The following is a 22,992-nucleotide window of genomic DNA, read 5'->3' on the forward strand; positions in this document are numbered from 1 at the left end:
AACCTACTATATTTTAAATGAAAAAACATTTTATGAACGTATGTATATGTTCCAAAACAAACAAAAAAAGTTGGAGAGTGGCAGAAAATAAAAGTTCTGTCCTCCCACTGCTAATATTTTATTGCCATCCATGACTTTCAAGACAATTGAAAGATGTGTCATTATTAGCTCACTATGAATTTAAATAAAAGTCCACTACTGGAAGCAGCAGTCGTCAAATGAACTAAAACTATTCCTGCCTTACTCTCTCAAAATGCAATGACAATGGGTTGAGAGATGTGATATTTAACCTTTCTCGCATCTTAGTAAAATATCCTGAAATTGCTGCATGACAGAAACGTCCCCCTAACTTCTCTTCTTATGTTTATTCTGTAATGGTAGTCTGGCTATAAACACACACACACACACACACACACACACACACACACACACACACACACACCTGCATGCACATGTATACATCATATTTATGTAACCATATGCAAAGTATTTGTATATTGATACTTAAGAAAGCACAATAAATCCTGTGAATGTTCTGAAATCCATTTGTCTTTGTTAATCAGAAAATGAGCTTTCGGACTTAATAGTCAGAAATGGCTATGCTGGATAAAATAAAATAAAGTATTTTATTTAAGATTCACATCACCTGTTTTTACTTTACAGAATGTGGCAACTAAAAATTTTTCTTTACATATGTGGATCATATTATATTTCTTTTCAACAGCAGTCATCTCTGGGGAGGAAAAGATAGTAATTTACAGGGTTTTAAAAGTTAAAGAAACAGGAAGGAAGGTAGCATGTGCATTTTAATTTTTGATAGATTAAAGTATTGAATTGGAGCTTATTAATATTTTGGAGAGTACTGAAAGGAGGAAAAATAAAAAAAACTTTTTTAGAATAAATTCAGATTGGTGATTAGGAGCTCTCTGAAGATTTTACAGCTCACTGCCTAATCATAGATTACTAGTACTTAAAAAGAAAAAAAGTCCTCATCATAAATAGTGCCTCTTTATTTGTTAAAGCATGATTGGGCGTTTTACTTATGTCGAAGAGACCGTATTGGAGCCCAGGGATGATGGAAGAAGTAGAAGTTTTAATTCTGATAGGGTCACCTCTTGTCTCTTCCATAAGTGACAGCAGGAGTCTTATTTCTTCTCAAAGTACATTGATGATTTTGAAGAAAGAACCATCTTCATACTCAGATAAATCTATAGAAAATAAAAGTCAGGGTGCCTGAGTGGCTCAGTCAGTTAAACATCCAACTTCAGTTCAGGTCATGTTCTCATGGTTTGTGAGTTCGAGCCGCATGTCGGGTGCTCTGTACAACAGCTCAGAGACTGGAGCCTACTTCACATTCTGTGCCTCCCTCTCTGCTGCTCCCCACTCATGCTCTGTCTCCCTGTCTCTCAAAAATAAATAAATATTTTTTTAAAAGTCGTATGTGTGTTGATTTTAAACAAAATATTTTCTTTAAGGGTTTTATTACAGGAAATTCCAAATCTACCCAAAAGTAATAACCCAGTCCAGTTATCAATCCCTGGTCAGCCAAGCTCCACCCACATCGCCATCCACTTAGCACCTCCCTCAATCCTGTGTTATTTGAATTCCAGTCTGCATGCTAGCTCATCTACAAAAATGTCAGTATGTAATTCTGAAAAAATAAGAACTTTATTTTGGAAACATAGCCACAATACAATTATCATATCTAAACAAGGAGTTAATAATTCCTTAGCATGATCAAATAGCCAGTCAGTGCAAAAAACCAAAACCCTACATTTTCAAGTTGATTAACTAAATGTTAATTAGAATTAGGCTCTAAAACTTACCTAGGGTCATCATGTGCTCTAAACAATTACCTTTTCCTATTTCAGTATATGAACTTCTATCACTCCCTCATGTGCTGATTTCTGAGGAAACAAACATATAATTAGTCATCTTGTTATGTGTCTATGCTTCTCTGTTTATTGAGATTCCTCTAGCTATTGATTGGCAATGTCAAAAATACCATATAACACAATCTACCCCTTAGAAACAAACAGAATTACATTATGATTATTAGCCACTAGATGCCACAGTTGTTTCACACAAATGAAATCAGCTCAGCCTTGGTCTGTCAAGAAAAAATGATAACATTCTAAATATCAGAGTAAAATACTAAATTGAAGTGTCAGAACTAGCCTAAACTGGCTTGCACCTAGTAGCAGACCCGTACATTGAACCATATATTTAAATATTTACCTTTAACTCTTGTACCTGAGCAAACTATGATAGCCACCCTTTTAAATGCATCTGTGCCTTTGTCTATGATTTTGAAGTTCTTGCTAATTCTTTCCAATCAATTCAAACATGGAATGGAGTACCTTCCGAGAAGCCTGCTGAATGGCTCTCTGTAAGTGCTTCAGACTTGATTTTGGGTTGGTTAAAGTTGCTAAGGATTGAGAGAAGACAGGGAATCAGTTCTGCATTTTTTTTTCTGGAAAACATCATACTTTTTAGAAGCTTTTGTTGTTATTACTTTCCTCAAAATCTGCTGAGCTGCTTCATCAAGATGAATCAAGTGGTTCACTAGTGTACCTACTGAAACATTCTTGTTTAGGTAAGAACAACAATCTTATCATTTTTGGTCAGCAATATTAGAATTATATACACTTCTGCAAGCTTTCTTTCAATGTAGTATTCAGATCTGGCTATATTTTAGTATACATTTAGTATTTTTATTCAATGATAAAAAGTTTCCATACAAATTTGTCACTTACCACCCCTCTTATTCAAATACAGGTTTTGTTGTTGTTGTTAACTTTTCCCTAGAATGTTTTACCCTATTCTTTGTTTTAATAAAAAAACGTAGCCCTTGGTAGAAATTTTCCAGAAAAGCATCTACCTGAAAACTCATGTATCTCAAAATTAAAGTAAGTATGGGAAAATTACTTCACTGACCTTGGGAAATACCAAATAAATAGCCTGAGGAATCTCAACATATACGAAATTACACTCTTAGGAAAAGCTTTCTCAAAACTTCTACTTAATAAAAATGGGGAAAAGGTGTAGACACTGTGTGGGATGTCATGGAGGTCACATCAGTAATGCTTTAAATGCTTTCCCTGATTCTACCCTTGTCCTTCCCTAACTTTTTCTTCTCACAGGAGCTAGAGTGGTCCTTGTAAAACATAAGTAAATAAAAAACATACTACCGTTCTACTCAACACCTTCGTTATCAATCAGAATGAAAGACCAAGCCTTTACAAATGTCTGTAAGCCTCAAAATATTCACAGTCTGATGTGATAGACACTAGTTAGATGTGTCTTTTGAACATGTGAAATGTAGCTGGTTTGAAATTAGATGTGCTATTAAGATGTGAAATACACAATGGATTTGGAAAACTTAGGACTGATTAAAAGAATGTAACTTTTCTCTGTAATAATTTTATATTATTATTTATATATAAGTTGCAGTAATAATATTTTGGATACACTGAGTTGAGTAAAATATGTTATTTAAATTAATTTCACCACTTTTTAAAAAACTGTATCCACAAGAAAAAAGTTAAATTACAGGACTGACATTTATGGCTCACATTCTGATTTTGTTGAATGGCACTAGCCTAAATGACCACCAGGTCACCAGCTCCCTCCCAGTTCCAACTCACATCAGCTTCTTTGCTATTCCTCAGTATAACCATGTATATCTCAAGCCTTTGTGTTGGCTGTTCTCTCCTCCTGGAAAGTCTTGCCACAGATATCCTTATGGTTAGTTTCCTCACTTTTTTCTGTTCTGTGCTAAAATTATCAGAAAGAACTTCTCTGACCAATCAAAGATGGCCTCACAGAACACTTGTACCTACCCACTTTTTTAAAAAACCTGTAACGGGGCGCCTGGGTGGCGCAGTCGGTTAAGCGTCCGATTTCAGCCAGGTCACGATCTCACGGTCCGTGAGTTCGAGCCCCGCGTCGGGCTCTGGGCTGATGGCTCAGAGCCTGGAGCCTGTTTCCGATTCTGTGTCTCCCTCTCTCTCTGCCCCTCCCCCGTTCATGCTCTGTCTCTCTCTGTCCCCAAAATAAATAAACGTTGAAAAAAAAAAAAAAACCTGTATCACCTAGCATATTATATATGTTTGTGTGCATGCTTACATGGTGTGTGTGTGTGTGTGTGTGTGTGTGTGTGTGTTTGTGTGTGTGTGTAGTATTTCCTTAGTAGAATAACCCCCATGAAGTCAGGGACTGTGTTTTTTTTATTCCTGTTCCTCTGGAATATTACCTGGATTTTGGTAGATACTAAATAAATATGTGTTAAATAAATGAAAGGATAAATATCACTAAAAATAAGTAAAGAGATATCTGAGGCATTTTATCATGAAGGTTTGGAAAATGAGAAGAATTAACATTTCCTGGGTGCCTACAATGAACTAGATACTGGGCTAAGCACTTATATATAATGTCTTAATCCTCACAGAAATGTATTTGCAGATTAGATATCTAAAGTTCAGACAATTTAAATAATTTTCCAAGGTCATTTAGCCAGTATGGAACATCATTTCAATACTTTTTATTTCAATGTCTCCAAGTAGCTCCCCTGACTCCCAGAATAAATCAGATGCTCTTGTAAATAATTTCTAAGTACTTCCCCTTCATATAATTTGTCACCACTGTATTCATTTTGTAGTGTGGCACTTAATGTCTGTCTTCTCGCTGAATTATAAACTTCATGAGAGGTGGCAGTGAATATCTTGTTGATATTTCCACCCTAATACTTAATCTCTAGTACATATTTATTGAATACATGAATGAATAAAATTAACTTTATCTTACAATATTATAACAGCTGATGAGTGGGTTATTTGTGGCCAATGAGAATTAATGATTTTGTAATCTTCTAAAAGAATGGCACTCATTAGAATGAAACCCTGCTGGATATTTCAGGGGAAAGTAAGCTGGTGTATAGGTGTTCTTCACACTTGACCATACCTTATGATCACATCTTATGGTCCACACCTTATGGATTTCCTCTGGAAATGTACTGTCCAACATGGTAGACATATAGGGCTATTTAAATAAAACTTAATTAGGGGCACATGGGTGGTTCAGGGCATTTGGACATCAGCTCAGTTCACGATCTCACGGTTTGTGGGTTTGAGCCCCATGTGGGCTCTGTTTTGACAGCTCAGAGCCTGGAGGCTCTTTCAGATTCTCTGTCTCCCTCTCTCTCTGCCCCTTCCCCACTCACACTCTATTTCTCTCTCTCTCAAAAATAAACATTTTAAAAAATTAAAAAATAATTAGATTCATTTCCTAAACTATATTAGCCACATTTCAAGTGCTCAACAGTCATACATGGCTAGTGGCTGCCTTAGGACAGAACAGATAAATAAAATTTCCATTATAGGGAGAGTTCTAATGAACTATTCTAGGAAGTTAAAAAATTCTTAGGAGGATGTATTTTTAAATCAGAAAGGGATGGTTCGATTAGTTTTGTATTCTAACTAAAATTAAACTTTGAAAAAGAGCTTAATCTGTATTCTCAAGTGTTTCTGGGCAAGACACAGACATGGAAAAGGAGCTTCATTGTCTAGTGGATGAAACGTTTAGTCAGACGAGCTCATGCACAGCCAGTGACTGGTGTGGAAAGAACCACTCCTCTGAGGGCTCTGGCCAGGCCTACTGTTCCAGGGAAGCCGCCAGCACCTGGCGGGATTGAGCCCTATGTCTAATGCTATTCAATACCATCCCTTTGCGTTTGATGTACAAAACAGAAGACTGAAATTTGAAGAGGAAAGGGTTTGGAATGCCAAAACGCACCTCAAACTATTAGACTCACAACTTCTGGAGAGTTTTTAAATGTCCCCTTCCTCAAAATGTTACATATCTTTGGGCAATTTCTTCATCATGTAACTTTCAATAATCTTGGCCAATATAATTGAACTTCCTTTGAGATTCTGTCGCTGAATGTCTTTCTTGCTAATTGGACAAATAAGACATTTCCTGTCATGCCTAAGAAAATAAAAAAGTTTATAGGCAAGAATAAAAATTACATTTTCTATTTTATTTTCTGATTAAGTTTACTTATTGAGGGCGGGTAACAAGAATTTTCTTAAATTGAATCTTCTGGGTATTGGCTCTAGAATTTGTTCACATTTCTCCAACATTGGCCTCTCCCAGTGAATAAGTCTTTTACCAAGACTGAAAATAGTTCATGGTTCTCACTTCTAGACAAGAGGCCAGTAGGAGAACTGAGGCGGAGACCAGGAACCAGCCCCACACTTCCCAACTCAACAGGTGGGGAACATGGGATTTTTATGTTCTTTGGGGACTGGGTCCCCACTCACCGTTATCTGTCAGTGTCTGCCTCTGAGATTTTCTTAGGAGAGACACCTAGGGACAGCGGTGCTCTGCATAGACTGGAGAGGAGTGGTGAAGGAGGCAGGCGAAACTGGGAAGTTAGGAAGGTTGGGAGGTGAGGTCCTAGAGCCCGGACCTAGGATGGGACAGATGGTTCCCCCAGCAGTGCGCGGGACACCGAGCGGAGAGCAGAGACACGGAGGAGCAGCAGCAGGGGAGACGCGAAAAGCACCGCAAACGCGAAGAGGGGAGCGCGCACGGACCTGGGCGGGGCGGAGTGGGGAAGGGTCACGCCGGGACGTCACCCGCTGTGGGCCGGGGGAGGCGAGCGGGGCGGGAGCTGTGGGCGCCTGCCGGGGGCTCTGGGACCCGAGCTCCGCCGATGAGGTCAGTGGATCCGACGCGCCGGGAGGAGGGCAGTGGAGCCCCCGGACGCGGGAGTTGCGAGGCCGGCGGAGGGGCGGGACGGGACGGGAAATGGGACGGAGAGCTAGGGCCGTGGGAGGAGGAACGAGGGGGCGTCGGCGCTGGAAGCCGGAGGCGGCCCGACCGGGATCGTTTCCTTCCGGAGAGGAGGCCGGCTCTGGACCGAGGCGGGGACGGGGGGCGTCCAAGGGCGGGTGACGGGGAAATAGCGCGGCTCTCGCTTCTCCCGGGCTGGCAGCGGTGCTGCTCGTGGCTCCTCCTCGGGGCCAGTCCGGAGCCCGGCGGCGGGGGGGAGCGGGAGGCGGAGAGCGAGGGCGGGGGCTCGGGAAGGAGGGAGGAGGGAGGGACCAGGCGCGCCAGTGACAGGGTGGCAGCCTAGGAGCGGACGCGTTGCCGCCGCCGCCGCTCCACCTCCTCCTCCAGCAGCTCCTCTCGCTGCTGCCGCCGCCACTGCCGCCGCCGGGAGAAGTTTCACTCCCGACCCTCGTTCGGAGCCCGGACCTAGAGCCGAGCGGGGGAGCGCGGCCGGCAGCGGCAACCCGCAGTGGGCCAGGCGCCCGGAGCGCCCCGACCGTGAGCCGGCGTCGGCGCCTCGGCGGCGGGCAGCGGCCCGGGCTGGGGGCGCTGAGGCGGAGGAGGGGCGGGTGTGAGCCGCGGGACCCGCGCGCAGCGCCGCAGCCACTCAGCTAGCGTCCGCGCCGGGGGCAGTCGCGATGGCCGTGCGCTCCCGCCGCCCGTGGATGAGCGTGGCACTGGGGCTGGTTCTGGGCTTCACCGCCGCGTCCTGGCTCATCGCCCCCAGAGTGGCCGAGCTGAGCGAGAGGAAGAGACGCGGCTCCAGCCTCTGCTCCTACTACGGCCGCTCGGCCGCTGGCCCCGGCGCTGGCGCGCAGCGGCCGCTCCCCCAACCTCAGCCCCGGCCGCGGCTGGAGCAGTCGCCGCCCCCCGCGCGCCAGGAGCTTCAGGGGCCGCCGCTGCCACAGGCAGCGCCCGGAGCAACCAGTTTTCGGAGCAGCCCCTGGCAACAGCCACCTCCGCTGCAGCAGCGGCGGCGAGGACGCGAGCCCGAAGGCGCAACGGGGCTGCCAGGCGCCCCCGGGGCCGAAGGGGAACCCGAGGAGGAGGACGGGGGCGCGGCTGGGCAGCGGAGAAGCGGCCGGCCGGGGAGTAGCCACAACGGCAGCGGGGACGGGGGCGCTGCCGCCCCGAGCTCCCGACCCCGGGATTTCCTGTATGTGGGAGTGATGACCGCGCAGAAGTACCTGGGCAGCCGCGCGCTAGCGGCGCAGCGGACCTGGGCGCGCTTCATCCCCGGCCGCGTGGAGTTTTTTTCCAGTGAGCAGCACCCCAACGCCGGAATGAGCCAGCCCCCGCCACCCCTGCCTGTCATCGCGCTACCGGGGGTGGACGACTCCTACCCTCCCCAGAAAAAGTCCTTCATGATGATCAAGTACATGCACGACCACTACCTGGACAAGTATGAGTGGTTTATGCGCGCCGACGACGATGTCTACATCAAAGGTGACCTCCCAGCGCCGGCTGTCCCGCCTGCCCGCTGCCCCCCACCCTCTTCTCCCGAATCCTTCCTCTGCAACCAGCCCTAATCCCTGCCCAGCCCCTCTCTGCTTTGCTGCCAGCACGTGCTCTGAGCTCCTGCAGCCCCCAGCCCTCGGTCCCCACCCCTCGCATCCGCCCACCATGCCTAGTCCGCTCCTCCTCTTCTGCTGCAGTCTGGACCCTCCTCACACCTGACCGGTTTTATTAGCCTTTCTCACTCTTGCTGTTCTCTTTTCCGCCCAGCGCTTGCCCCTACTCTTCACTCTGTGTCAACGCTGAGGAAAGGGACTTTAGGGTTAGCCAAAGGCGTTTCCTACTCTGTCATCCTCCGAAAGCCCGGGTGGTAGTAGTTTCCCAAATCTATCTAGAGGGGCGTGTCCTCAGTAAAGGAAGGGAAGACCGAGGAAGCGGGCGAGAGCCGGTCTGGATACGGGTGTTCTAGCGTTATTCCACAACGCTTTTGTTTTGATTGGATCTAGCGCGGTTTCAGAAATGGTGAGATTAAGGAATTATTTTCGCTATTCGGGACCGTTCCCTCTGCGTTTCCTTCCCTCTCTTACGACCCCGTCAAGCACCGGGAGTCCTTGAGCACCCACACCCACATCGCTCCAGCGCGCACCTCCTTCCAGCCACAGCAGTGCTGCACAGAGTCGGGCCCTAACCCCCACCCCGCCCCCCGTCCACCTCAATAAAACCCCGGGCGGAGGAGAGCATTTTCAGGAATTGGTGGTGCGCAGAAGGTGAGAGCGCGGGTGACTTATCCAGACCCCAGGAGCTCCAAGCTGTATTAGCATGTACTAATGTGGATCCTTTCCAATCCATCTTGGTGGCGGCGGCGATAAGCAGAGGCTTGGAGTCCTTCCCCAAAACCACGCGCAGCCACAGCAGGAGAAAACTTTGTCAGTTTTAAAAGAGGCGCGGTCTTTCACCCTCATCGTGGGTGGCTCTGGCCAGAGGTTTCTAAACTCAGCAGGGAGAAGTTCCTAAGAGCGGGAGTAAATCTTCCCAGTACCGCCCGCTGTGGAGATGGAGATGGGCGCAAGGGAAGTCTCAGGGTTGTGTTGAAGTAGGGTCTCCCAGTGCTTCCTCCATTTCCCAGCTTCTTGGTCAAAGGGGGGCAGCCCTTCCTTACTGTTAAGAAAGCCTCGTTGCTTTCTGCTTATCCAGGTAGTCTTTCACAGGATTCAAGGAAAAACAAACAAATTCCGTTTTGGCTCAGGGAGTGAATGTGGAGTAATAACTAGAGATTTCTTGGGGTTAGGTTGGGAAGAGCAAAGTCATTCCATTGGTGATTCGATACAAAAATAAATGGTTGCCTTTCTAATGAATACGGTATCTTACAGACAGATTTCAGATGTATAGCTATCTATAGCTATAAGTGATAGATCCCTTCTAGTCCCCTTGTCTTCTGTGTATGGTTGAAGTCACAAAGGTTTCCTGGCAGAAGTTTGCCACACTTGACAGAGAATTTCTAAAATGCACGAACAGCATCTACTTCTGTCATTTCTCTTAATGGTTTGAAAGACTGTCCTTCAGAACACCGAAGTGCCATATTCATTCCATCTCTATTAAGAATGAAATGCATTTTGGATTAAGAACCCAATAATAGCTAAAACTCACTGAAATCCAAGGGGGAGGGGGGGAGGTGTGGCGTGGCTTCAAGATAAATGACTGCAGATGAGTTCTCATCAAAAAACGATAGTAAAGATGCTGACTGGGAATATAAAGAAGGTGGCTACTTCATTGTGTCGCTTTGTAGAATACCAAATGTGTTTTAGCTACACAATTTGACGTTTAAGTGGTTTTTCTTGATGAACTTACATACTGTAAGGAAACCAATTATATTATTATTTTAACAAATGTTTATTTTTTCCAAAAAGGTGCTTTTCAAAGTTCCCAAGTTAAATTCCAACACAACTTTAATATTCTTTCTCTCTCTCAATTTTTGTTTGTATGTGACTCAAGTTTAGTTCAGGACAAAACACGACCAATTTATCAGGAAAAAATACTAATCGGATATCAACAATCTGCCAATCAGTGCTGAATATAAATGTTGTTATTTTCTGAAAATTTTATCATTAACTCAGATATGCTAAGAAATTTATCATTAATCTCCTTATCATAATCTCACCTTTTACAAAAAAAAAGTCTGGTGATTATTATACTTAAGGTTTTCCAGTGACCTTGAGTAGAAGGTTAAGAACATTTTATTATGACTTAATTAGTAACGGAAATTTCATAGTTTTAAAGTAATAGAATATTCAGAGAGGTCTTTCTTCCTTTCAGCTGTATTATGACTTTTGGGGAGTTTGTGCACAATGTTGAAAGGTCTTTCCCTTACTTTGTATGTTCTAAATGATTATGAAATTAGGAAAAGGAGAGATTGTTGCCTTTCTCTTTGTAGGTGATAAGTTAGAAGAGTTTCTTCGATCACTCAATAGCAGCAAGCCTCTCTACCTGGGCCAGACTGGCCTGGGGAACATTGAAGAACTTGGAAAATTGGGGCTGGAGCCTGGAGAGAACTTCTGTATGGGAGGACCTGGCATGATCTTCAGTCGAGAGGTTCTCAGGAGGATGGTGCCACATATTGGTGAATGCCTCAGAGAAATGTACACGACTCATGAGGACGTGGAAGTAGGACGATGTGTTCGACGCTTTGGTGGAACTCAGTGCGTCTGGTCTTATGAGGTAAGACAGGCTGTGATGAAAATGTTCACATGTTACAGATTCTTGCCAGTTTATTGCCTGGGGCAATGACTATGTTTATTCTCTTGCTTGGAAATGACAGCATCAGCCGTGTATGGACACAAGGGTGATTGTGGGGAATAACTTTCTTCACAGAGCCGAGGCCTGTGGGAGGTGTTTTTTATTAACATGGCCCTTAACTTTAAGCAGGAATCTGTATATATGGTCACATCTCTGGAAGATGCTCTTTCCCCTCTATTTGCTTTATTGGTGTTGATATACGTGCTTATCCATTTCCTGTCTCTAACAAGGGGACTAATTTTATTCTCTTGGGTTGTAGCTTTTAGCATTTGGTACTTGGTTGGTTGTTGCTGTTGTTGTTTTGGTTAGGTGTATAATTGCATCTCTTTGTTTCCAAACAGTTTTAAGTTTTCTTGGGAGATTTTCAGGTGGAAATTTAACATGCATGTTTTTTTTTTTGTTGTTGTTGTTGTTGTTTATATAGGAATATTTTTATTTTATTTTATTTATTTTTTTTTATGAAATTTATTGACAAATTGGTTTCCATACAACACCCAGTGCTCATCCCAAAAGGTGCCCTCCTCAATACCCATCATCCACCCTCCCCTCCCTCCCACCCCCCATCAACCCTCAGTTTGTTCTCAGTTTTTAACAGTCTCTTATGCTTTGGCTCTCTCCCACTCTAACCTCTCTTTTTTTTTTTTTTCCTTCCCCTCCCCCATGGGTTCCTGTTAAGTTTCTCAGGATCCACATAAGAGTGAAACCATATGGTATCTGTCTTTCTCTGTATGGCTTATTTCACTTAGCATCACACTCTCCAGTTCCATCCACGTTGCTACAAAGGGCCATATTTCATTTTTTCTCATTGCCACGTAGTACTCCATTGTGTATATATACCACAATTTCTTTATCCATTCATCAGTTGATGGACATTTAGGCTCTTTCCATAATTTGGCTACTGTTGAGAGTGCTGCTATGAACATTGGGGTACAAGTGCCCCTATGCATCAGTACTCCTGTATCCCTTGGATAAATTCCTAGCAGTGCTATTGCTGGGTCATAGGGTAGGTCTATTTTTAATTTTCTGAGGAACCTCCACACTGCTTTCCAGAGCGGCTGCACCAATTTGCATTCCCACCAACAGTGCAAGAGGGTTCCCGTTTCTCCACATCCTCTCCAGCATCTATAGTCTCCTGATTTGTTCATTTTGGCCACTCTGACTGGCGTGAGGTGATACCTGAGTGTGGTTTTGATTTGTATTTCCCTGATAAGGAGCGACGCTGAACATCTTTTCATGTGCCTGTTGGCCATCTGGATGTCTTCTTTAGAGAAGTGTCTATTCATGTTTTCTGCCCATTTCTTCACTGGGTTATTTGTTTTTTGGGTGTGGAGTTTGGTGAGCTCTTTATAGATTTTAGATACTAGCCCTTTGTCCGATATGTCATTTGCAAATATCTTTTCCCATTCCGTTGGTTGCCTTTTAGTTTTGTTGGTTGTTTCCTTTGCTGTGCAGAAGCTTTTTATCTTCATAAGGTCCCAGTAATTCACTTTTGCTTTTAATTCCCTTGCCTTTGGGGATGTGTCGAGTAAGAGATTGCTACGGCTGAGGTCAGAGAGATCTTTTCCTGCTTTCTCCTCTAAGGTTTTGATGGTTTCCTGTCTCACATTTAGGTCCTTTATCCATTTTGAGTTTATTTTTGTAAATGGTGTGAGAAAGTGGTCTAGTTTCAACCTTCTGCATGTTGCTGTCCAGTTCTCCCAGCACCATTTGTTAAAGAGGCTGTCTTTTTTCCATTGGATGTTCTTTCCTGCTTTGTCAAAGATGAGTTGGCCATACGTTTGTGGGTCTAGTTCTGGGGTTTCTATTCTATTCCATTGGTCTGTGTGTCTGTTTTTGTGCCAATACCATGCTGTCTTGATGATTACAGCTTTGTAGTAGAGGCTAAAGTCTGGGATTGTGATGCCTTCTGCTTTGGTCTTCTTCTTCAAAATTCCTTTGGCTATTCGGGGCCTTTTGTGGTTCCATATGAATTTTAGGATTGCTTGTTCTAATTTCGAGAAGAATGCTGGTGCAATTTTGATTGGGATTGCATTGAATGTGTAGATAGCTTTGGGTAGTATTGACATTTTGACAATATTTATTTTTCCAATCCATGAGCAGGGAATGTCTTTCCATTTCTTTAAGTCTTCTTCAATTACCTTCATAAGCTTTCTATAGTTTTCAGCATACAGATCCTTTACATCTTTGGTTAGATTTATTCCTAGGTATTTTATGCTTCTTGGTGCAATTGTGAATGGGATCATTTTCTTTATTTGTCTTTCTGTTGCTTCATTGTTAGTGTATAAGAATGCAACTGATTTCTGGACATTGATTTTGTATCCTGCAACTTTGCTGAATTCATGTATCAGTTCTAGCAGACTTTTGGTGGAGTCTATCGGATTTTCCATGTATAATATCATGTCGTCTGCAAAAAGCGAAAGCTTGACTTCATCTTTGCCAATTTTGATGCCTTTGATTTCCTTTTGTTGTCTGATTGCTGATGCTAGAACTTCCAGCACTATGTTAAACAACAGCGGTGAGAGTGGGCATCCCTGTCGTGTTCCTGATCTCAGGGAAAAAGCTCTCAGTTTTTCCCCGTTGAGGATGATGTTAGCTGTGGGCTTTTCATAAATGGCTTTTATGATCTTTAAGTATGTTCCTTCTATCCCGACTTTCTCAAGGGTTTTTATTAAGAAAGGGTGCTGGATTTTGTCAAAGGCCTTTTCTGCATCGATTGACAGGATCATATGGTTCTTCTCTTTTTTTTTGTTAATGTGATGTATCACGTTGATTGATTTGCGAATGTTGAACCAGCCCTGCATCCCAGGAATGAATCCCACTTGATCATGGTGAATAATTCTTTTTATATGCTGTTGAATTCGATTTGCTAGTATCTTATTGAGAATTTTGGCATCCATATTCATCAGGGATATTGGCCTGTAGTTCTCTTTTTTTACTGGGTCTCTGTCTGGTTTAGGAATCAAAGTAATACTGGCTTCATAGAATGAGTCTGGAAGTTTTCCTTCCCTTTCTATTTCTTGGAATAGCTTGAGAAGGATAGGTATTATCTCTGCTTTAAATGTCTGGTAGAACTCCCCTGGGAAGCCATCTGGTCCTGGACTCTTATTTGTTGGGAGATTTTTGATAACCGATTCAATTTCTTCGCTGGTTATGGGTCTGTTCAAGCTTTCTATTTCCTCCTGATTGAGTTTTGGAAGAGTGTGGGTGTTCAGGAATGTGTCCATTTCTTCCAGGTTGTCCAATTTGTTGGCATATAATTTTTCATAGTATTCCCTGATAATTGTTTGTATCTCTGAGGGATTGGTTGTAATAATTCCATTTTCATTCATGATTTTATCTATTTGGGTCATCTCCCTTTTCTTTTTGAGAAGCCTGGCTAGAGGTTTGTCAATTTTGTTTATTTTTTCAAAAAACCAACTCTTGGTTTCGTTGATCTGCTCTACAGTTTTTTTAGATTCTATATTGTTTATTTCTGCCCTGATCTTTATTATTTCTCTTCTTCTGCTGGGTTTAGGCTGCCTTTGCTGTTCTGCTTCTATTTCCTTTAGGTGTGCTGTTAGATTTTGTATTTGGGATTTTTCTTGTTTCTTGAGATAGGCCTGGATTGCAATGTATTTTCCTCTCAGGACTGCCTTCGCTGCGTCCCAAAGCGTTTGGATTGTTGTATTTTCATTTTCGTTTGTTTCCATATATTTTTTGATTTCTTCTCTAATTGCCTGGTTGACCCACTCATTCGTTAGTAGGGTGTTCTTTAACCTCCACGCTTTTGGAGGTTTTCCAGACTTTTTCCTGTGGTTGATTTCAAGCTTCATAGCATTGTGGTCTGAAAGTATGCATGGTATAATTTCAATTCTTGTAAACTTATGAAGGGCTGTTTTGTGACCCAGTATATGATCTATCTTGGAGAATGTTCCATGTGCACTCGAGAAGAAAGTATATTCTGTTGCTTTGGGATGCAGAGTTCTAAATATATCTGTCAAGTCCATCTGATCCAATGTCTCATTCAGGGCCCTTGTTTCTTTATTGACTGTGTGTCTAGATGATCTATCCATTTCTGTAAGTGGGGTGTTAAAGTCCCCTGCAATTACCACATTCTTATCAATAAGGTTGCTTCTGTTTATGAGTAATTGTTTTATATACTTGGGGGCTCCGGTATTCGGCGCATAGACATTTATAATTGTTAGCTCTTCCTGATGGATAGACCCTGTAACTATTATATAATGTCCTTCTTCATCTCTTGTTACAGCCTTTAATTTAAAGTCTAGTTTGTCTGATATAAGTATGGCTACTCCAGCTTTCTTTTGGCTTCCAGTAGCATGATAAATAGTTCTCCATCCCCTCACTCTGAATCTAAAGGTGTCCTCAGGTCTAAAATGAGTCTCTTGTAGACAGCAAATAGATGGGTCTTGTTTTTTTATCCATTCTGATACCCTATGTCTTTTGGTTGGCGCATTTAATCCGTTTACATTCAGTGTTATTATAGAAAGATATGGGTTTAGAGTCATTGTGATGTCTGTATGTTTTATGCTTGTAGTGATGTCTCTGGTACTTTGTCTCACAGGGTCCCCCTTAGGATCTCTTGTAGGGCTGGTTTAGTGGTGACAAATTCCTTCAGTTTTTGTTTGTTTGGGAAGACCTTTATCTCTCCTTCTATTCTAAATGACAGACTTGCTGGATAAAGGATTCTCGGCTGCATATTTTTGCTGTCTAGCACCCTGAAAATCTCGTGCCAATTCTTTCTGGCCTGCCAAGTTTCAAAAGAGAGATCAGTCACGAGTCTTATAGGTCTCCCTTTATATGTGAGGGCACGTTTACCCCTTGCTGCTTTCAGAATTTTCTCTTTATCCTTGTATTTTGCCAGTTTCACTATGATATGTCGTGCAGAAGATAGATTCAAGTTACGTCTGAAGGGAGTTCTCTGTGCCTCTTGGATTTCAATGCCTTTTTCCTTCCCCAGTTCAGGGAAGTTCTCAGCTATTATTTCTTCAAGTACCCCTTCAGCACCTTTCCCTCTCTCTTCCTCCTCTGGAATACCAATTATGCGTATATTATTTCTTTTTAGTGTATCACTTAGTTCTCTAATTTTCCCCTCATACTCCTGGATTTTTTTATCTCTCTTTTTCTCAGCTTCCTCTTTTTCCATAACTTTATCTTCTAGTTCACCTATTCTCTCCTCTGCCTCTTCCATCCGAGCTGTGGTGGTTTCCATTTTGTTTTGCATTTCCTTTAAAGCGTTTTTCAGCTCCTCGTGACTGTTCCTTAGTCCCTTGATCTCTGTAGCAAGAGATTCTCTGCTGTCCTGTATACTGTTTTCCAGCCCAGCGATTAATTTTATGACTATTATTCTAAATTCACTTTCTGTTATATTATTTAAATCCTTTTTGATCAGCTCATTAGCTGTTGTTATTTCCTGGAGATCCTTCTGAGGGGAATTCTTCCGCTTGGTCATTTTGGATAGTCCCTGGTGTGGTGAGGACCTGCAGGGCACTTTCCCTGTGCTGTGGTGTATAACTGGAGTTGGTGGGCGGGGCCGCAGTCCGTCCTGATGTCTGCCCCCAGCCCACCGCTGGGGCCACAGTCAGACTGGTGTGTGCCTTCTCTTCCCCTCTCCTAGGGGCGGGATTCACTGTGGGGTGGCCTGGCCCGTCTGGGCTACTTGCACACTGCCAGGCTTGTGATGCTGGGGATCTGGCGTATTAGCTGGGGTGGGAAGGCAAGGTGCACGGCGGGAGGGGGGGCAGGCTTAGCTCGCTTCTCCTTAGGTGATCCACTTCAGGAGGGGCCCTGTGGCAGCCGGAGGGAGTCAGATCCGCTGCCGGAGGTTTGGCTCCGCAGAAGCACAGAGTTGGGTGTTTGCGCGGAGCGAGCAATTTCCCTGGCCGGAACCGGTTCCCTTTGGGATTTTGGCTGGGGGATGGGCGGGGGAGATGGCGCTGGCGAGCACCTTTGTTCCCCGCCAAACTGAGCTCTGTCGTCCGGGGGCTCCGCAGCTCACCCTCCCTTTGTCCTCCGGCCTTCCCGCTTTCCGAGCAGAGCTGTTAACTTATGACCTCCCAGATGTTAAGTCGCGCTTGCTGTCGGAACACAGTCCGTCAGGCCCCTCCGCTTTTGCAAGCCGGACTCGAGGGCTCTGCTTGGCTGGCGAGCCGCCCCTCCGCCCCGGCTCCCTCCCGCCAGTCCGTGGAGCGTGCACCGCCTCGCCGCCCTTCCTACCCTCTTCCGTGGGCCTCTCGTCTGCACTTGGGTCCGGTGACTCCGTTCTGCTAATCCTCTGGCGGTTTTCTGGGTTATTTAGGCAGGTGTAGGTGGAATGTAAGTGATCAGCAGGACGCGCGGTGAGCCCAGCGTCCTCCTAAGCCGCCATCTTCCTGCGCCTCCTCAACATGCATGTTTTTAAATCATAGGAAAAGTTAACTCATAGGGTATCATTTATGATAGATTTATTCACAAAATAAAGGGGGCTTGTTACCTGGGAAAATAGAAGAAGTTATGAAGATGTTAAGTAACTGTTTAGTATTATGACTGGTTCCCTACAATTGGTCTCTGTCTGCCGTTCTATTTCCTGAACAGCAGCTGTTGTTTATATAATCTGAGTTAGGAACTGTTCTTTTATTGTGATAATTAGTTTTATGAAATACTCTGGGATTTTTTTTTCCTTCAGAAATTTGTTTTGAAGAGAAATACAATTTTGTTTGAAATAGTTTTCCTAAAGGTTAGTGTTAGTAAGAATTTGATTTGACATTTGGTGTATTGCAGTTTTGAGTAGTTTGGTTTTCAGGTCGTTGGAGTTTGATATACTCAGCTGCACACATATGTAAATTATAACTTAACTCATTTTTTTATCTTTTCAAATTTTTCTTGTCTCCTGGTATAGAAGAAACATGAAAATAGGTTCCTTGAGAAGTCATGATACCTCAAGATTACACAGTTACTTTGTAATTACTTTAGTAATTACTGTGTAATTATTTTAGTTAATTTTGCTTTATTTTTAATACTTTGTGGTATTTACACTTTTAGGGAATATTTCTTCTATCTATTAAAGAAACTAAAAATTATCAATAAATAGTTATTTGGAATATGTACTATGCAAATTTAAAATTGTTATTACCTCATTTCTTTTGATACTAAAATTGTAATTTTTCTTTTGTATAACTATGACTACCCTGTAGAATAAAAATGTTTGCAATGCAAGAACATTATAGTTAAAAATAGGTATTTTAGAATAAACTCACTGAAAAATATTTGTTTCTCCATTTACCATAAAACTAACTGAAAGGCATAAAACAAATACACAGTATAGAAAACACATTAGGTTGATTTTGTTTATATGAAGATACAACTTTGGAGACATTCACTCTGTATGGATGAGTAAACAAAATTATTGATATTTAAAAATAGAGATGGAAACTTATAATGTTTTATTTGGTACTTTATTGCCTTAACATCACATAGAAGGTCTTAAGGAACCTTTTGTTTAAATGTCCTTCCCTTCAAGTTTTCGTTGATCCTGCCGTCTTCATCTAGCTGTGAACCCATTTCATCTAGCTGTGTACCCATTTATGTTCCAGGAGAGTAAAGTAAACTCAGGTGACCTACATGCTCAAGAATCGACTTAATATTTTATTTTTAATATAGGCATTTTATAGTGGAACTTTAGGTCATATCATAAAGTGACATAAAAGAACAGATAAATCAAGAAATTGCAAATCTTACAAGATGTAACATCATGATCACAGTATTTTCATTAACTTTTCAAAATACATTTAAATTTACACTCATACTAGGTTATCAACTGAGTTCACAATCTATATGAAGAAATCATTTCTATCTTTTTTTCCTCGCAAAAGAAAATATTATTCTCTAAAGTTGTGCTGTTTTAGAAGGTTGACTTTATCTTTTGCTAAACAATTACATAGAATTTACTTTGTTTTGGAATATCAGTTTTTAAAGAGCTATTTAAACAGAATTTTGAGGGGGCATTGCTTTGGTAGTACAAAGTCTCAGGTGTTATTTAAAGGAATGATGGAACATTTCATGGCCAAGGTATTTATTAAATAGCATCTGTTGGGGCGCCTGGGTGGCGCAGTCGGTTAAGCATCCGACTTCAGCCAGGTCACGATCTCGCGGTCTGTGAGTTCGAGCCCCGCGTCGGGCTCTGGGCTGATGGCTCAGAGCCTGGAGCCTGTTTCCGATGCTGTGTCTCCCTCTCTCTCTGCCCCTCCCTCGTTCATGCTCTGTCTCTCTCTGTCCCAAAAATAAATAAACATTGAAAAAAAAATTTAAAAAAAAAAAATAAATAGCATCTGTTAATAAATTTAGTAATGGTAAATATACAATTAAGTAATAATTTAAGCATGTTAATATTAGGATGCGTTCTGTGTTATATGGGACTCCTGAGTAGATCAGTTGGATCACAGCCAAACTAGGGTTTTCCAGTTTAGATTTTAGGTTAGTTCATCTGATGTCCATTCTTTGCTACTGTTCACATTATTTGAAAAGAATCTATTTTACTGTACATTGGTGTCCTCAGTAAAGATGAAATTGTACATCTGGTCGTATAACAAGCTATGAAAGGATCTTTAACTTTGTTTTCTTTTTTCTTTTAAAAGATCCATCTGTGATAGAATTCTCTTAAAATCTTGAATTTCCTTTATCTATACCTTTCATGGATTTCAGAATTTTGTTTGGCTTTTCCTCCTAATAAAAGTTCTTACAGAGTTAAGAGCACTGCCTATGAATTTTGAGTTTAAATATATGAAGCATTCATGGTGCAATATTATCTTTTAAAAATGATAAACAGGCTTGAAGATCTTCCAGGAAGAGGATTGGGCAAACATAATTAAACTATATAGACTTTGTAGCTTTTCTTTATGATAAATTATAATTTTTATAAAATCTAGAAATCTTTTAGTATTATTTACTGTTCAATGAAAGTATACTTTCTCTGTTTTATATACAATTTAGCATTAATTGAGAGAGAGAGGATACACTTGAACTTGGGTTTGAGTTCTCTTGTCTTTGGTAAGTTAGTTCTTTGAGCCTTGTTTAGTTCAACTGAAATTGGACATTATTACAGTGTCTGCTACATAATTTTTGGAGAAGATTAAGTGAATTGGCGAGAAAACCTATGTAAAGCCCTTCATATAGTGTTTAGTACACAGTAAATTTTCAATAAATGTTAATTATTATAGCCATAATTGTTGCTGAATAGATCATGTATTATACATAACATGGATTCATCGATATTTTATTATATTTTTTAATGATTAGTAATGAATGATTTGTCTATATCAAAAGAGTCAAACTAAAAATAAACTGAATTCTTTTCAGTTAAGGAATCCAACTTTAAGGTTTTTTGGCAAAGAGCAAGAAAGTTTCAAAAATACTGAAAGTATGGGGATTCCATGTCAGTAGAACTTACTATAAAACATGGAAGTCTGCATGTTTAAATGATGCATTACACATATTTGCTTCAGTCTTTGAGCACCATAATAATAGTTTATCTTAAAAAAACAGTGTGGAAAATAGTATCTAACAAGTGGTGATCTAATATACATATTTAAGGAATGTCAAATACATCAGACTCAATATTAAAAAAAAAAATATTGTATAGGTTTCTAGATGGGTTGCCGGAACAATAGCCCCTTTTTCTGAGTTTCTCTGGAATTTTCAGTAGAAACAGAGGTTAATAGTGTCTCATTCTGCAATCAACTATATGAACACCAGGAACTTGGCTTTCAAGAAGCTAGAACCTGTTCCTGTGGTGCTCACTTTTGCAGGAAATGATGGATAGCTTTACTTCCTCCCTGGGGTAAGGTCCTCATGGTCTGGGAAAAATGTCTTGCATGGGGGCTTCTTGCTTTGTTTCTCTCTCTGTCATCTCCTCCCCTTTTACTTTTTTCTTTCTGTATTTAATGATATATAAAATAGATTACAAATGCATTTGGTATGCACCACTTTTCATCAAGTTCTTAGTAAATTAACGTGCTTATGATAGACCAGCTCCTATGTCACAAGAGATCACAGAATATGCGCCCAGATCACTCCTAGGGTGCAGGAATGACTTGACCTCTCCTGACCAAAGAGGCCTTTAGTTGCTGATCAGCCTCAGATGGACTGGTTCTCTGTGTGCCTAAGACCATTGGAGAGTCAGAATTATGATTCTCCCTTTGGTACTTGGAGGTAGAAACATCTAGAGTCCTAGGACATATGGCATATGTTAATCAACACACTTCATGGGTTGCTGTTGTACTCATTTATACCTCAAATTGTATAAGTAAAGATTACTAACTAAAGCATGTTCGTGAAAAATCATTCTATTTTATTCATTCTGTGAGTGTGAGAATTTATTGGCATCTACTGTTGGCTAAGTTCGCTTTTGTGGTAGAGCTCTATCTTGGCTACTGTTTTTCTAGTTCTCTGAGCTGCAATCTGGCAGCTTGGGAGGCTGCATATGGCTCTTAAACATTGTTTGGCTCATGGAGTGTTTTAAGGTTTTCTGTTTTTGTTTTCAGATGCTTTTAGGAGAGGCCGGCAGTCTTCAGTCCCCTTCATATCCTAATTCTAACAATAGGCTTCCCTTGCATGTTTATTTTAACTGCCTGGCCCAGGTATGCTTATGAGTCCTGATATTTTGAGGCAGATAACGCACATGTTGAAATTTTTATTAAAATATTCTCTAGAAGATGAAATGATTTTCTAGTGAGAATGAGATGCGTATTTTAAATACTGTAATTTACAGAAGAATTTTTTCCAACTTGGCTGTTAGAATTGTGTGTCATATAATATATTTATACTTCCTTTGTTGTAGGTGTATTTTTAGTAACTAGAAAGTCCTCACTGTTAAAAAAAAAAAAAAAAAAACAGTTCAGCCAATCCAGTTTCAGCATGTACCTTAGGAGAATTGCAAGTTCTATTTCTTTGGTTTCTGTTTTAGTGCGATTCTTTATATTCAAGCATTAAGTAATTTTAATTTCAATGATTCTTCTTCTCCCTATGAGGGAGTTTTACATTTCATCTAAGACTCATCTTCAGAATGGTGTGTATTTATCTTCTTAATGTTTATAGTTAAATGGAGCCAGAGAATGCATGTGTCTTTATTTCATTCAATTAAATGTTGTTTCGAATAAAATATAGCTCTATATTGATAAAGATATTTCTCTATGGGCTTAAAAACCATTTCTTAGGACTAAACAGATTTTTTATTAGATTCCTTAAAGAGTTAATTTCAAGCCAGAATGTCTTATGTCTCATGTTGGCCCCCTGAAGGCTATAAACACCCTAGAAAATTCCATTATTTCACAAAAGGATATGTTCTGGAAGTGTTTCTCTGGGCTTATAATACCAGAGAGCTATACCATAAAAATCTTAACTACATATAAGTTCTTCATAACATAACCATTAAGGTTAAAATAGTTGTGCCATTCTTAAAGGGCTATTGTACATCCTTCCTGGCATCTTCCTGTTAACTTAGGGGCTTCACTCTTCTACAATGCTGATTTTGCTGTATCATGAACATGGTTTATGCCCCCAGAGTATATTAATATGTATGGAGAAGCATAAGTGGGGACTTGGATCAAAAATTCAGTCGTTCAAACATCTTTTCTTGGTTCTTATTCACAGTTTAGTTTTTAACTAAAAGCGGTAACCTCCTCACACCTACCCTTCCCACCCCCATTTCGCTTGTCAGATGAAATCATCATGCATTGATTTTATGCAGCTTCTTTTCTGCTACATTGTTTTCTTCCTTGTACAAAATGAAATTGCATTCCAAGTTGAAGGAGAAACATGGTGTGGTTTTTCCATATTTTGTAGTCTTAGCTAGTTTATTGTTATTGTTAATGGATGCCTTATCACTTGAATTGTGACAACATATGCTTTATAAGATGATTCTGACAAATTGTGGAAAAT

The 22,992-nt window shown here is 41.4% G+C and overlaps 1 protein-coding gene across 1 annotated transcript in view; it reads left to right on the plus strand.

Annotated features, from left to right (window-relative positions):
* The first annotated feature begins 7,472 nt into the window (after nt 1-7,472).
* The window catches only part of CHSY3 (chondroitin sulfate synthase 3), a 291,788-nt gene continuing 276,268 nt past the window's right edge, over nt 7,473-22,992 (plus strand). Inside the window, exons 1-2 of the mRNA XM_030317441.1 lie at nt 7,473-8,280; nt 10,721-11,004. Coding sequence (XP_030173301.1) covers nt 7,473-8,280; nt 10,721-11,004 — 1,092 coding nt within the window. The remainder of the gene's footprint in view (nt 8,281-10,720; nt 11,005-22,992) is intronic.

Source organism: Lynx canadensis, chromosome A1, assembly GCF_007474595.2.
Source record: "Lynx canadensis isolate LIC74 chromosome A1, mLynCan4.pri.v2, whole genome shotgun sequence".
Lineage (NCBI taxonomy): Eukaryota > Metazoa > Chordata > Mammalia > Carnivora > Felidae > Lynx > Lynx canadensis.